Source organism: Lutzomyia longipalpis, chromosome 4, assembly GCF_024334085.1.
Source record: "Lutzomyia longipalpis isolate SR_M1_2022 chromosome 4, ASM2433408v1".
Taxonomy (NCBI): Eukaryota; Metazoa; Arthropoda; class Insecta; order Diptera; family Psychodidae; genus Lutzomyia; species Lutzomyia longipalpis.
In genome coordinates, this window is record NC_074710.1 from 14,472,604 (window position 1) to 14,484,869 (window position 12,266).

Consider the following 12,266-nt stretch of genomic DNA (forward strand, 5'->3'; position numbering starts at 1 on the left):
CCTTGGAGGTACGCCGTCCTCGCTTTCCTGTGATTCATCCACGAGCCCACGAGAATAAGTATGGGTCCAGATGACACTTTTCTGCCCTACCATTGGAGGTGGTCGCATGGCAACAAGAGGAAGGAATCTTTCTATTGTTTCATGTGATTTTTTTTTCCGCGGACTAGACGAGAATGCGAAAGGAGTATTGACTCTAATAGTTAGGTGGGATGGGTCCTATGCATCTTGTGCATGTATTTCATAGAATTGGGAAGGATGGAATTAATTGGATTCTGCCAAGTGCAGGGGAAAGAATTCGAGGAACAAACATCTCCGATTACGAATCAAACGAATGCCATCCGAAAGAGCTCTTGCCCAATAAGGCATGATACGACTCTGACAAATTTTTTAAAACGTGACTCTCCTCATGGACGCTGATGCTCATGCAAAATCTCTCCTCATACTGCAACTATTGAGGAATCAACAATAATAACTTTTCCAATTAGCAGTCTAATACCTTCCTTCCGGTTTGACCAAAATGAATAAATAAGGAGAGAGTAAGAAAAGACAGTTAAAACCTAGTTCCAGCGGAACATGCTTTAATTTACTTCTCTCCATGCAAAATTGTACAAAAGGGCGTTAACCAATCTCTGAATAAATTCAGATCCTGGTTTTATGGTATTATTGGATGATTGGAAATAAAGGAAAGGAAAGAGAATGCAAGGGTCAACAAAGTTAAACCCTGAGGTTGGCGATGAATTTCAAACGAGGTAAATAAAAAGAAAAAGAAAGTGGAGGATCTCGAACCGACCAGACGTTCCCAACGAATTATCAAAGAGAATCACCCATTTAGAGTATTAATTGTTCTCACAAGAGGCATCGAGGCAAAAGCTAATCAAGATTCATTGAGATCCTCACACAGAAGGTGCGAGGAAAGAAACCACCAACGGTCTCACATCTCAATGGAGTCGGATGGATCTGGGAGAAGGTACACATCTCCTCAAACCAGAATCCACGGCGAAACTTCGGGACGAATCCCAAAATTTTTCCGGCGAGCTCTTCCAAAGGGAAGGACTCACATCCGAACTGGATAAACCAGACTAAAGCTGGTAATCCCGTGGAAGGAGGCGCCACTTCACAACGGGGAAAAGAAACAGGAGGTCTCGTGAAAAACATACGCCGAAAAACCACTGAGGAGACCACCATCCCCGGATAGAAAATCTAACGCTTTAACAAGAAAGCTTTCCAAGGATGTTTGTACTACCTAATCAGAAGGCTTAAATCAAAGCAATTCTCATCCTTAATTCCAACCAGCAATGCAAGCTGTTACAAAAACATCCTCATCAAATGGAAAGCGCAAATTTTCCATCAACCCATCATCATTCCGTCAAACGCATAATGCAAGGACAGAGTTTTTGACAAGCGATCCGCCAAATTCCGCTCAACCCGCTTAATCAATTGCCTAAGCAAGATACGAGGATCGGAAAATAAACGGCCGCCCATCCTGAGTCGGCTCGCATCGCATGCTCAACGCCAGATGCAGGGATGAGGAAAACGCAATAATTAATCAAGAATTTTAATTTAAAATTCAATAAAAGAAACTTTAAGCAAAAAAAAAACTCTTTAATCAGAGAACTCTTATCAGGGGAATATTGATAAAAGAAAAGAATTAAATTTGGGCGCCATATACCGAACCGTGTACCATCTGCCATGCCATGAAATTGAATTCTACCAAATTCAATCATTTTTGCAAAATGCAAGAATTTTAACGGTCAACTTTCACTATACTCAAAATTGGGATTTTAACACTTTGGCAAAATAATTACTGTAAGTCTTAATAAAGGAAAATTATCAGCAAAGAAACTTTTAAATTCCAAAAGGTCAAAATCGAATTATCATCAAATTTTAAAGCTTATTATTCACCAATGGACAAAGATTATAATTTACCAACTATTGTCCATTAAATTCAATTGTATCTACTTTGATACCGTAAGGCGATAAGCCATCAAACTTTTTGACCATGTAACTTTAAAATCAAATTTAAATCCTGGAAGGGGATCACTAATAAATGAAAAATTTCCAAAATTTGAACAAAAAAAAAAAAAAAACCCTTCCAAGAACTTTAATAAACTTATGTCAATTTCGGGGAGAAAGCCTGTCGAAAAGCACGGTTCGACCTTCTCATTCGTCCCAAAATCGCATGAAAAGTCAAGAGGTTCTGAGGGAAGGGCATATGCCACACTTTGCCCTTCATTCATCCTCAGAAAGCTCTGTATTATTCAAAATTTTAATTTAAAAAAAAAATGCTCACTCGGCTAAGTCAAGAAAAGCATGAGACATTAAAACCAAAGCCATTTCTCCACAAAAGAAAAGAAAAAAAAATGGCAAAAAAAAAGAAAATTCTCAAAGGTGGGTAAATTAAAGGCAGCCGATGGCTTTTCGAGCCCAAAGTTGGCGCCATATAACTGTCAAAAAGCAAGGAATTGCTGGGTTTTATGATTTTATTTTAAAATGAATGAATTTTTAATTTATTATCACTTTTATCAAATCAAATTTTAATTTCTCCCAAAGCAATCTTTACCTTACATTTAATTTTCAAACGTCCTTTTACATTTAAATCCGCCGTGCTTCGGACCGGGAAGGGGAATTTAAAAGGAACATACATACAGTTTTAACCCGTGGCGTTGCCCTCCGTCGGGACGTCGCTCATCCTTCTGGGCCTACTCGTCTCCGTCGTCATCACGGTGCCAAATCCCGCTTCAAGGGGATCTCTCGCGGATCTCCAGGGCTTCCGCATGCGTACAGTTGCTCCCGCGTTGGTCCTCACATTCGCCCTCGCTTGGGAGGAAGAATCTGGACGGAGGAATGTATCTCCCGAAGGAGCTCTTAGCCTCCCACGCAGAATAAATCCCTCGTTGCCATGGATTGAAGTCCTCCGCGCATTTGTGTCGCGCTTCTCGCAGTTGCGGCGTCTCTGGACGGTACTGAGTGTCCACCGTCGGATGTTCTGTGTCTTCCGGCATGGATAACTTGCCGGATCGTCGTCTTGGGGCCCCATAACGGGTCAGGGGGGCGTCCTCGTGGCCAATTTGTCTTTTTCACCAGCACGGGTTGTGCTCACAGAGGAAGACTGACACAGACTCCTTCTTTTTGGAAAAATCCCAGGGAAAAAAGGTGGGGAAAAATGCGGCTGTCCCACAAAGTGAGACAGTGTTCTAAAATTTATCTATGTTAAATTGTTACCATTTGGGTACTTTTATTTCGAAATTTTAATTTTAAATGAAACGGAAAAATATGACCGTTACAACCTACATATATGCTGTATACAAATGTATATAATTACATCATATATACATATGTGTGCTATGTGTAGATACATATTCTCTAGGGGAGACCGGGGCTAATAAAGTCACTTAAGGGTTTGGAAAAAGCCTAAAAACTCATATTTCCTAGCTATAAATAGAACAAAATGATCTGAGAAATGGGCTATACATTTCGTTTTATCTATTTGGGAAATATGATATTGAGCTTTTTCTAAATCCTTAAGTGATTTTTTTAGTCCCCGGTCTCCCTATTGTTTAATGCAACGTATTATTATTCCTGTTTATTTCTTTGAGATTTAGAATTGAAACTTAACACAGAGAGCTCGTATTATTCATAAAAAAATAATGTTAAAGAACACGAATTAAATTAAGAAAGCATAATTACTTATATTTTTTTTCCAATAATATTTTTGATAGATTTTAAGAATGATTACACTGAATTATATTTCCGCAATTTCAGTGAAAAAGACACTCAGTAAAAAAATTATTAATTTTTTAGTCAATGAGGAACAGCATAAATTATCAATTATTGATCAATCTGATTGATTGGCAATAATTTATTAAATATTAATTAATTTCATTCAATTTTATCAGAAGTTGAAAAACAATGTTTAGTCAACAATTGATCAATACATGATCAAGAATTGATTGAATTGTAATTGACTCAATAAAATTAGTGTCAATATATTGAGTCAACGTAGGTCTATATAGAGAATGATCAATTCTTGATCAATAAATGACCAATAAATTTACTGACTCAATTGATTAATTAATTATTGATTAGTAATATTTTATCCATATGCTTGATTTATTCATATTTGATTTCTTCTTGGCTCCATTTATTTGTTTAGTGAGCATTTTCATTTCATTCAGTAAAAAAAATGAATAAAATTGATTCTAATATTATGTAGTATGTAGGTAACATACCTAAATGATTTTACTTGTGTCCTGCCTGCGTGCGTGTACGTACAATGAGTCAAATTTTAGGGGTAGTGGGGCTTGGATAGGCGGTTAAAATAATACTAGGAAAAACGACTCTAGTCGTGCGTCACAATCAGTGAAGGTTGATTATTTTGCAAGGGAGCTCCTCCTAGAATCATTCTTGTGTGTATGTGGGAAATAATGGAGATTCTTCCTCCCACAGGACCTCCTAGTCACATACGAAACGTGTCATACGTGAAATTGACGTGATGTGTGAATTTATGTGAAGTGACTGCGGAATTAGCAACATCACTCGTTACGAATCATGATGTCTCTAATATCTTGGGGCGGCTTTATCAATTTTCACACACAGCGCTCTCATCCAGTTCTCAATAGTTGTTGGGGGGATCCTCCGCCGCCGTGCACATATTACGGAGACTTTTCTATCAAAGCAAAAAGCCTTGAACTTGATCATCTTGCGCGCGCGAGGAAGCATGATTTGTTGAGATAGAGCAAAACTCGCTATTCAAGATCTTTTCTCATCACAACACTATATATGCTAAATAGACATCAATTAACAGATGAATGACCCCAGACCAGACTAATTTTTTTGGTGCCCACCTATTTTTTATGTGATTCAACATGTCTGTTATGCAAATTACTTTTTTTTTTCAATTTGTTATAAATAATCACAAGAACTAAAGTGGTAAGAAACCTTAATTTGGTGAATTTCCAAAATTTCTGTTGATATGCATTAAAAATTTAATATAAATATGTACATGTATAATGTCAATAAATGTTATTCAATATTTCCATTAAAAAAAACTTTTTTTGTCGTCCAACTATATGTTTGTATACCTATATATATTTATACAATTATTACACAATTTTGCAGACGAATTGTGCTCAATATTACTTACTACTTTTAAAATAAATTTCTTTTCATTTTTTTTAATTCAAAATAAGCTTATTAAAAGGATATTTTGTTTGTAGAATATTTTCTTTCAAAAATACACGAAAAATTCGCAATGAAAAATGTTTAATTTTAATTAATTATGCAGTTAGTGGAAACATCGCGCATAGTGTTTTCGTTTGTTGTATAGCCTCTACAGCACACAAATACATCTCTGCGTAACGTATTGATGTGTTGAAAGCAATTTTGCCGGCAAGTTTAGTCAAATCCCCGATTTACCACACCAGTTTTGTAAGAAACAATACAAACAGAATGAAAAACTTATCAATACAGTGATGTGAAGATCGCATATTGAATGCTACTCTGCTATAAAAGTGGCGGCAGTAGTTAGTCTACCCCTCAGTATCAAAATATCATTCAAGTGAATCGCTGTCTCTGTAAGTTGTACAAAAGAAAAAGTTGATAAAATCATGAAAATCACTGTGATTTTATTCACGGGATTTACAATTGCCCTCGTGAGTAGTGCTGTGCTCAAGAAAAATGGTGAAACTATTGAAGAAGAAGAAGTAAGAGCTGAGCAACGACTTAGAGAGATCAATGAAGAACTTGATCGTAGGAAGAATATCAATACTGTAGCCGCTTGGGCTTATGCATCCAACATTACTGAGGTCAATCTCAAGAACATGAACGATGTGTCGGTTGAAACCGCGAAATACTACAAGGTAAGGCTTTTTTGATGACCACCATTGTGTGTAATATAGCAGAAAATTGACTTTAAGGTTTTTTTTTTATTTATCATTAAAAAAAAAGAATTAAGCAAATACAATGTGTCGAATAGAATTTACTGTTTCCGTTTTAACGCAATTATTTGTTTATAAGAAAAATGAAAATGTGATAAACAAAATATTTGTGAGTTTATGCAGCAATTATCGCTGAATACCGAATTTAGAGGAGACTGGGGTTGTGGTAGACACAAACAAAAAAATTAGAGAAAATTCAATTTTTATTATGACATAAAATAATAATCTTTCATTGAGGCCGCCAATACGAACAATAAAATACGAACATTTATGTTATTTTCAATGCTCTCAATTAATATTCAAAAAGCTTCTACACTATATAGCATTGAACTTGCAAATTCAAAGTTCCATCATACACAATGTTGCAATCAAAAGCGGAAGATAAGTGATTAAAGTGTGTGTTTGTTTGTTTTTGATTTAAAGGAACTTGCATCTGAATTGAAGGGATTCAATGCCAAGGAATACAAGAGCGAGGATCTGAAGAGACAAATTAAGAAGCTAAGCAAGTTGGGTTATAGTGCTTTACCATCTGAGAAGTATAAGGAGCTTTTGGAAGCTATCACATGGATGGAATCGAATTATGCAAAAGTGAAAGTTTGCTCATACAAGGACCCAAAGAAATGTGATTTAGCACTTGAACCTGAAATTACGGAAATCCTTATTAAAAGTCGAGATCCTGAGGAACTCAAATATTATTGGAAACAATGGTAAAAGAAATCATAAAATATTTTAGGCAAAAAATTTAACTTATGTAACAAAAATTAAATAAAACAGGTACGACAAAGCTGGCACACCAACTCGAGAAAGTTTTAATAAATATGTACAACTAAATCGTGAAGCAGCGAAATTGGATGGATTTTATTCGGGTGCAGAATCATGGCTTGATGAATATGAAGATGAGACATTTGAGAAACAACTTGAGGATATCTTCGCACAAATTCGCCCACTGTACGAGCAACTCCATGCTTATGTTAGATTCAAGCTGAGGGAAAAGTATGGAAATGACGTTGTTTCGGAGAAAGGTCCCATTCCAATGCATCTCTTGGGGAACATGTGGGGTCAAACGTGGAGTGAAGTTGCCCCAATTTTAGTCCCATACCCCGAAAAGAAGCTCCTCGATGTTACCGATGAGATGGTTAAGCAGGGATACACACCAATTTCTATGTTTGAAAAAGGAGACGAATTTTTCCAAAGTTTGAATATGACGAAACTTCCAAAAACCTTCTGGGAGTACAGTATTTTGGAAAAACCTCAAGATGGTAGAGAATTGATCTGCCATGCAAGTGCATGGGACTTTTATACAAAGGATGATGTAAGGATTAAACAATGTACCAGAGTTACAATGGATCAATTCTTCACGGCTCATCATGAGCTTGGTCACATTCAATATTATTTGCAATATCAACATTTGCCGAGTGTTTACAGAGAAGGTGCCAATCCAGGTAAAAAAAAAAACAAATATAGTTTTTGTTTTTTTACCAGAGCCCCCAGCCGTACACAAAAATAGCGGCTAGCTTGAGAGCTTGAACTTTCAGTGCTTGAGGCTTTTCAAGAAATATTTTTCTTTTCAAGGAAATTGTTCCAGAAAATAAAAAAGATATATTTTAAAGATATTTTTATTTAACAAAAGTTGGCTTTAAGCACAAATCGGCTTATATAGAAACCATTTTTTATGAATATTTTTTTGATAATTTTTCAGCGTGAAGAATTAAAAATGAAAAAAATTCCCATTTAATTTGCTATAAAAATCATAAGATTAAAAATTCTTATGACATAAAAAAATATCTTTTGAAAAAATAGATTTTTTGGAACATTTTTTCTTGAACTCATTAGTACTTCAACAGCTTTTTTAAAGGAAAAAAATTAAACAAAAATTGACAAGCGGTGTCCACAGAGCGTTTTCAAATTTCGACTGCTGGGGCTCTGTATTTTAGAATGCTGTTTTTAGCTGTGATTCTTTCTTCAAATTTTTAATAGAATGATTTTATATTCTTTTTTCGTCTTCTCCCTATATAGGCTTTCACGAGGCTGTTGGGGATGTTCTCTCTCTTTCGGTATCAAGTCCTAAACATTTGGAAAAAGTGGGTTTGCTCAAAGACTTCAAATTTGATGAAGAATCCCAGATAAATCAACTTCTAAATTTAGCTCTGGATAAAATGGCATTCCTCCCATTTGCCTATACCATCGATAAATATCGCTGGGGTGTGTTTCGGGGTGAAATTCCGCCATCTGAGTACAATTGCAAATTTTGGGAAATGCGTTCCTACTATGGCGGTATAGAACCACCGATTACACGTTCTGAGAATGATTTTGATCCACCAGCAAAATATCATATTTCATCGGATGTTGAGTACCTGAGGTATTTGGTTTCCTTCATTATTCAGTTCCAATTCCATCAAGCTGTGTGCCAAAAGGCTGGTCAGTTCGTACCGAATGATCCGGAGAAGACTCTTCTGAATTGTGACATCTACCAGAGTGCTGAGGCTGGTAATGCCTTCAAAGAAATGCTCAAATTGGGATCCTCAAAACCATGGCCAGATGCAATGGAAATTCTTACGGGGCAAAGGAAAATGGATGCTTCAGCATTAATTGAGTACTTCCGTCCGCTTAGTGAGTGGTTGCAGAAGAAGAATAAGGAACTTGGAGCTTATGTTGGTTGGGACAAATCTACTAGTGAGTACCTATTTTCATCGGGATTTATTTTTATAAAAATTAATTTTGTTTTCGTTTTTCTTTGCAGAGTGTGTCAAAAACGTCAGTTAATTCTTTGTGAGCCCTAAAAAAATATTCATAACATTTCAATATGACAAAATATATGATTTTCGTAAAAACTAAACATGAGTAAGTTTTTTTTTGTGAATTTTTCTAGTAGTTTCTTTTCATAATAAACGTTCTTATTTGACTTCTATACAAAATTTAATTACAATGTTCTTTGATTTTGAAAGCTTATTTTTTTATTGTTTTGAGGCGTTCCAGCGATAATCAAAGTCTAAATATCTGTATAATAAAAAAAAAAAATTCAAATATTTTTTTTTAAATTTTGTGTGAATAAATGTAAGACTTAAATACATAAAGACTTAAAGTTTTACATTGCCCCCTTTTTCCCAAAATTGTCCCCATAATCTTGATGATTGATTCTCCATGTTTCAAAGCACATATATACCGCAAATCATTGTATCTGCAATGGCTGCAATGCGAATGTATCGGGTATAGTGGATTAGAGAAATGCAGGAGTGGTGTGATCTCTATTCTTGTACAACACACTTCAAGGATTACATTCTCTCTCATGAGAAATGGCGGGTGGGTGTTACCGAAACCTCTTCCTTTTTAAATCTCCCCCCCCCCCCGTCCCCATCTCTAGTTCTTGGATCAGTGAGAGCTGATGGAAATCTTTCCCACGAAAATCATCGCCTTCGGCAATTCTTGAAAGTAGCATTTTTACTTAACTTTTTCTTATTTTTTTCTTACTCTATATAATACGGAGTGTATATATAATATCCACGAAATAAAGAGTGATGAATCTTTCGCGAAGAGATCCCAGAGGAAACGCTGTATGTATATAGAACATATAGATGTATAAGGATGAGACGGTCTGTATGGGACATAAAAGTGCATCAGATACCCGCCTCGGCAATCATCCACTCGAACGGCAATCTCTCGTCCCTCTCGTAGAAGAACAAGGAGTAATTATCAGCTTATTACACCCAAGTGAATTCTCACTCACACCCTCTAATGATAATGGGGATTAGATTGTGTTCAACACGAGCCACCAATCGAATATCACATCAAACCACACCGAAGATCTCACTTTTCTTCCCAACAGCAAGCAAGCAAGCAAAAAAAAATAAGCTTACAGAATCTCATTCTCTCGTATATCTTTCTTATTTTATATATGTACTGTACATGCATCTGATGTACGTATATACATACTCCAATCTCATTCACAGAGTGAGGGAGAAAAAATTAATTAGAAATTGAGCTAAATGTAATTACTTGAGAGTGGACTCTTGACTCAAAGGGATCCCAGTAATTCAATCAATATTCCTCTGATGATGACTTTTTTCATCATCATCATCATATTAAATCATTTGTAATTTGGATCTTAAACACCCATAGCGGGTGTGTAAGAGTTATAAAGACATACTATTAATACAATTTGGATGTATTTGGCGAATTGTCAGAATATTGGCGAAATCATTTAAATTAAACTGTTATATAAACTCATTGCCCAAAGACCTTTATCATATCATATAGTGTGATACAAAAATTATTTAGAATACATCCTATAAAGTTCTCTGTGTGTAAGCAAGTTAAGTATATAGGTATAAAAGTATCTTCTGTAGCTCAAATTCCTTTTTCATTTCCAATTTTTTTTTGGATGATGAATGTGTCACAACGTGGGGTCCCATTTGGATGTGAAAACACAAAAGACAGGCATTCCCCATTGCAACTCACCAACGCGGAGAGGAGTATATTTCCTATTCACTAATTTTCCGGTTGAAACGCGCGGCCAATTAAAATTGAATGCTTTATTGAGTCTCAACAATTAATTGGACAACATATAATAAAGTAATTGGGGTGTTGGGATGAGGAGGGGGCGTGGGTTTTTCACCATGATAAATTTTTGCTCATTGCGTATAAATTGAACATATTCGTATATATGTACTGTACATATGAACATAGCATTCAAACTTCTTTTACTCCAATACTTTCTTTTTTATATGAAGGATGTCATCTTTTATATATAAAAAGAAATTAAAGGGAAAGATGATGGACAATGCGATTAGTAAATTGAGTTTTTTTTCCTTCTTCGCTTTACTGCTGTTGAAGTAAGTCTCTCTGTCACAATTGTTGCTTAACTTTTATAATTTGGACAATATCGCTGCAGGAGGAACTTTGACGATGGAAGCAGGAAACTCATCCTATTTTCTGTTTCTCCGTTCACGAAGAAACTAGCTGAATTAACACGGACGAAGACACTTTCATTCTTCTAACCATTTGACACACTCTTTCCGTTTATTAGCGTGATTACGACAGTTTGGAGGAGAATAAGATCTTTAAGCGCTTTTCAACGAAAAGAGAAGATTCAATGTGAAGCATAATAACAGAACACCTTTAAATTGATCTCATGGCTTAAAAATACATAGATAGATAGTAATTCTCTGCTTATATACTTAGTTTTCATTACATAAAAAGTGAGTTTACTTTGCGGTTGGTACTTGGTAGGCGAAAAAGGTCTCTGAGAAAGATAAGTTTCCACATCAACTGGTGGTGGAGTTGAGTTAATATGCAAATGAGGTAAATACTATATAGAAGATTCTTCAGGAGGGATAAATAAAATGAATTTAAATGAAAAAATTATCATCTTGATTTTTTTTTGTTTTACCACAACCAACAAATCAGATTACGGGAAATTCTTCACAATTCCAAAAGTTCCATTTGTCCCATGGAAATGCCTTCCATGGGCATTCTCTTTTTTTTCTTCATCTATTTTTCTCCTTTTTTTTTACAATTTCTTCATTTTCTCGTTTTTTTTTCTTTCATTCTTTCAGGGTGAATTTCCAAAGTCATTTTAAACTTTTCAATATCTCACTTCCGTCGTTATTCCATGACTCCAATTTGTGTTCTTTCGCAATTACATTGTCTCATACCCTCGCTCATATACCCCATGTACTACTTTCTGCATTAAAAACTCACGCTAAAATAAAAGAAAGTTTCAAGAGGGGAAGAAATAAGATTCACCAGACTTGCTACTGATAAAATAAATTTTCTTTTTTTAAACGAATAGTTCTTAGAACTTGGTAAAATATCAAAATTTCTATATAGTTATTAATTTATTTAAAAATGTATATATTGACTCCTGGATGAAAGAAAAAATATCCCTGTTTGAGCTGTCTTTGAAAGGCTCACCCATCATACTATTTTAATATGCTTATTTTGTTGCAAATGTGTGGCTCTACTTATATGTGATAGACATCTGGGAATATACTAAAAATTTTCCCTGCCATTGCAAAAAGGGTTTTTGATGAAGTACACGGGGATGTTGGGGGGGTGAACGGAGGGGATACCGATGCACAACAAATTAAGGATTGCGCAGGTCCCTGAATGTGCCCTCCATTGAAGTTACTTGATAAAGCGGTTGGGGATTGTAACGTGCGCATAAGCCCTTTGCAACCACCAACACTATTAGAAATCATCTATATTTACTTTTATTTTTTTTTATAGAATTTTATGTAATATATAAAAGATTATTTATTAATAAAAAGAAATATGTGATCCATTGTGGAAAAAAATGGGGCGTTTCTTTACCTTTTCTAATTCTCAACCTCA

General features: G+C 35.3%; 1 protein-coding gene across 3 annotated transcripts; it reads left to right on the forward strand.

Moving 5' to 3' along the window:
• The first annotated feature begins 2,346 nt into the window (after positions 1–2,346).
• On the forward strand, positions 2,347–8,772 carry LOC129796639 (angiotensin-converting enzyme-like). Of its 3 annotated transcripts, XM_055838729.1 has the most exons (6): positions 4,342–4,929; positions 5,327–5,858; positions 6,360–6,643; positions 6,711–7,378; positions 7,953–8,609; positions 8,677–8,772. In XM_055838729.1, the coding sequence occupies exons 2-6, from the start codon at positions 5,607–5,609 to the stop codon at positions 8,697–8,699; spliced, it is 1,884 nt and encodes a 627-aa protein (XP_055694704.1). In that variant the 5' UTR covers positions 4,342–4,929; positions 5,327–5,606; the 3' UTR covers positions 8,700–8,772. The 3 variants fall into 3 exon arrangements, with proteins under 3 accessions (XP_055694702.1, XP_055694704.1, XP_055694703.1); XM_055838727.1 differs by lacking the exon at positions 4,342–4,929 and adding an exon at positions 2,347–2,351 and having other exon boundaries at positions 5,590–5,858; positions 7,953–8,772; XM_055838728.1 differs by lacking the exon at positions 4,342–4,929 and having other exon boundaries at positions 5,540–5,858; positions 7,953–8,772.
• The last annotated feature ends 3,494 nt before the right edge of the window (positions 8,773–12,266 follow it).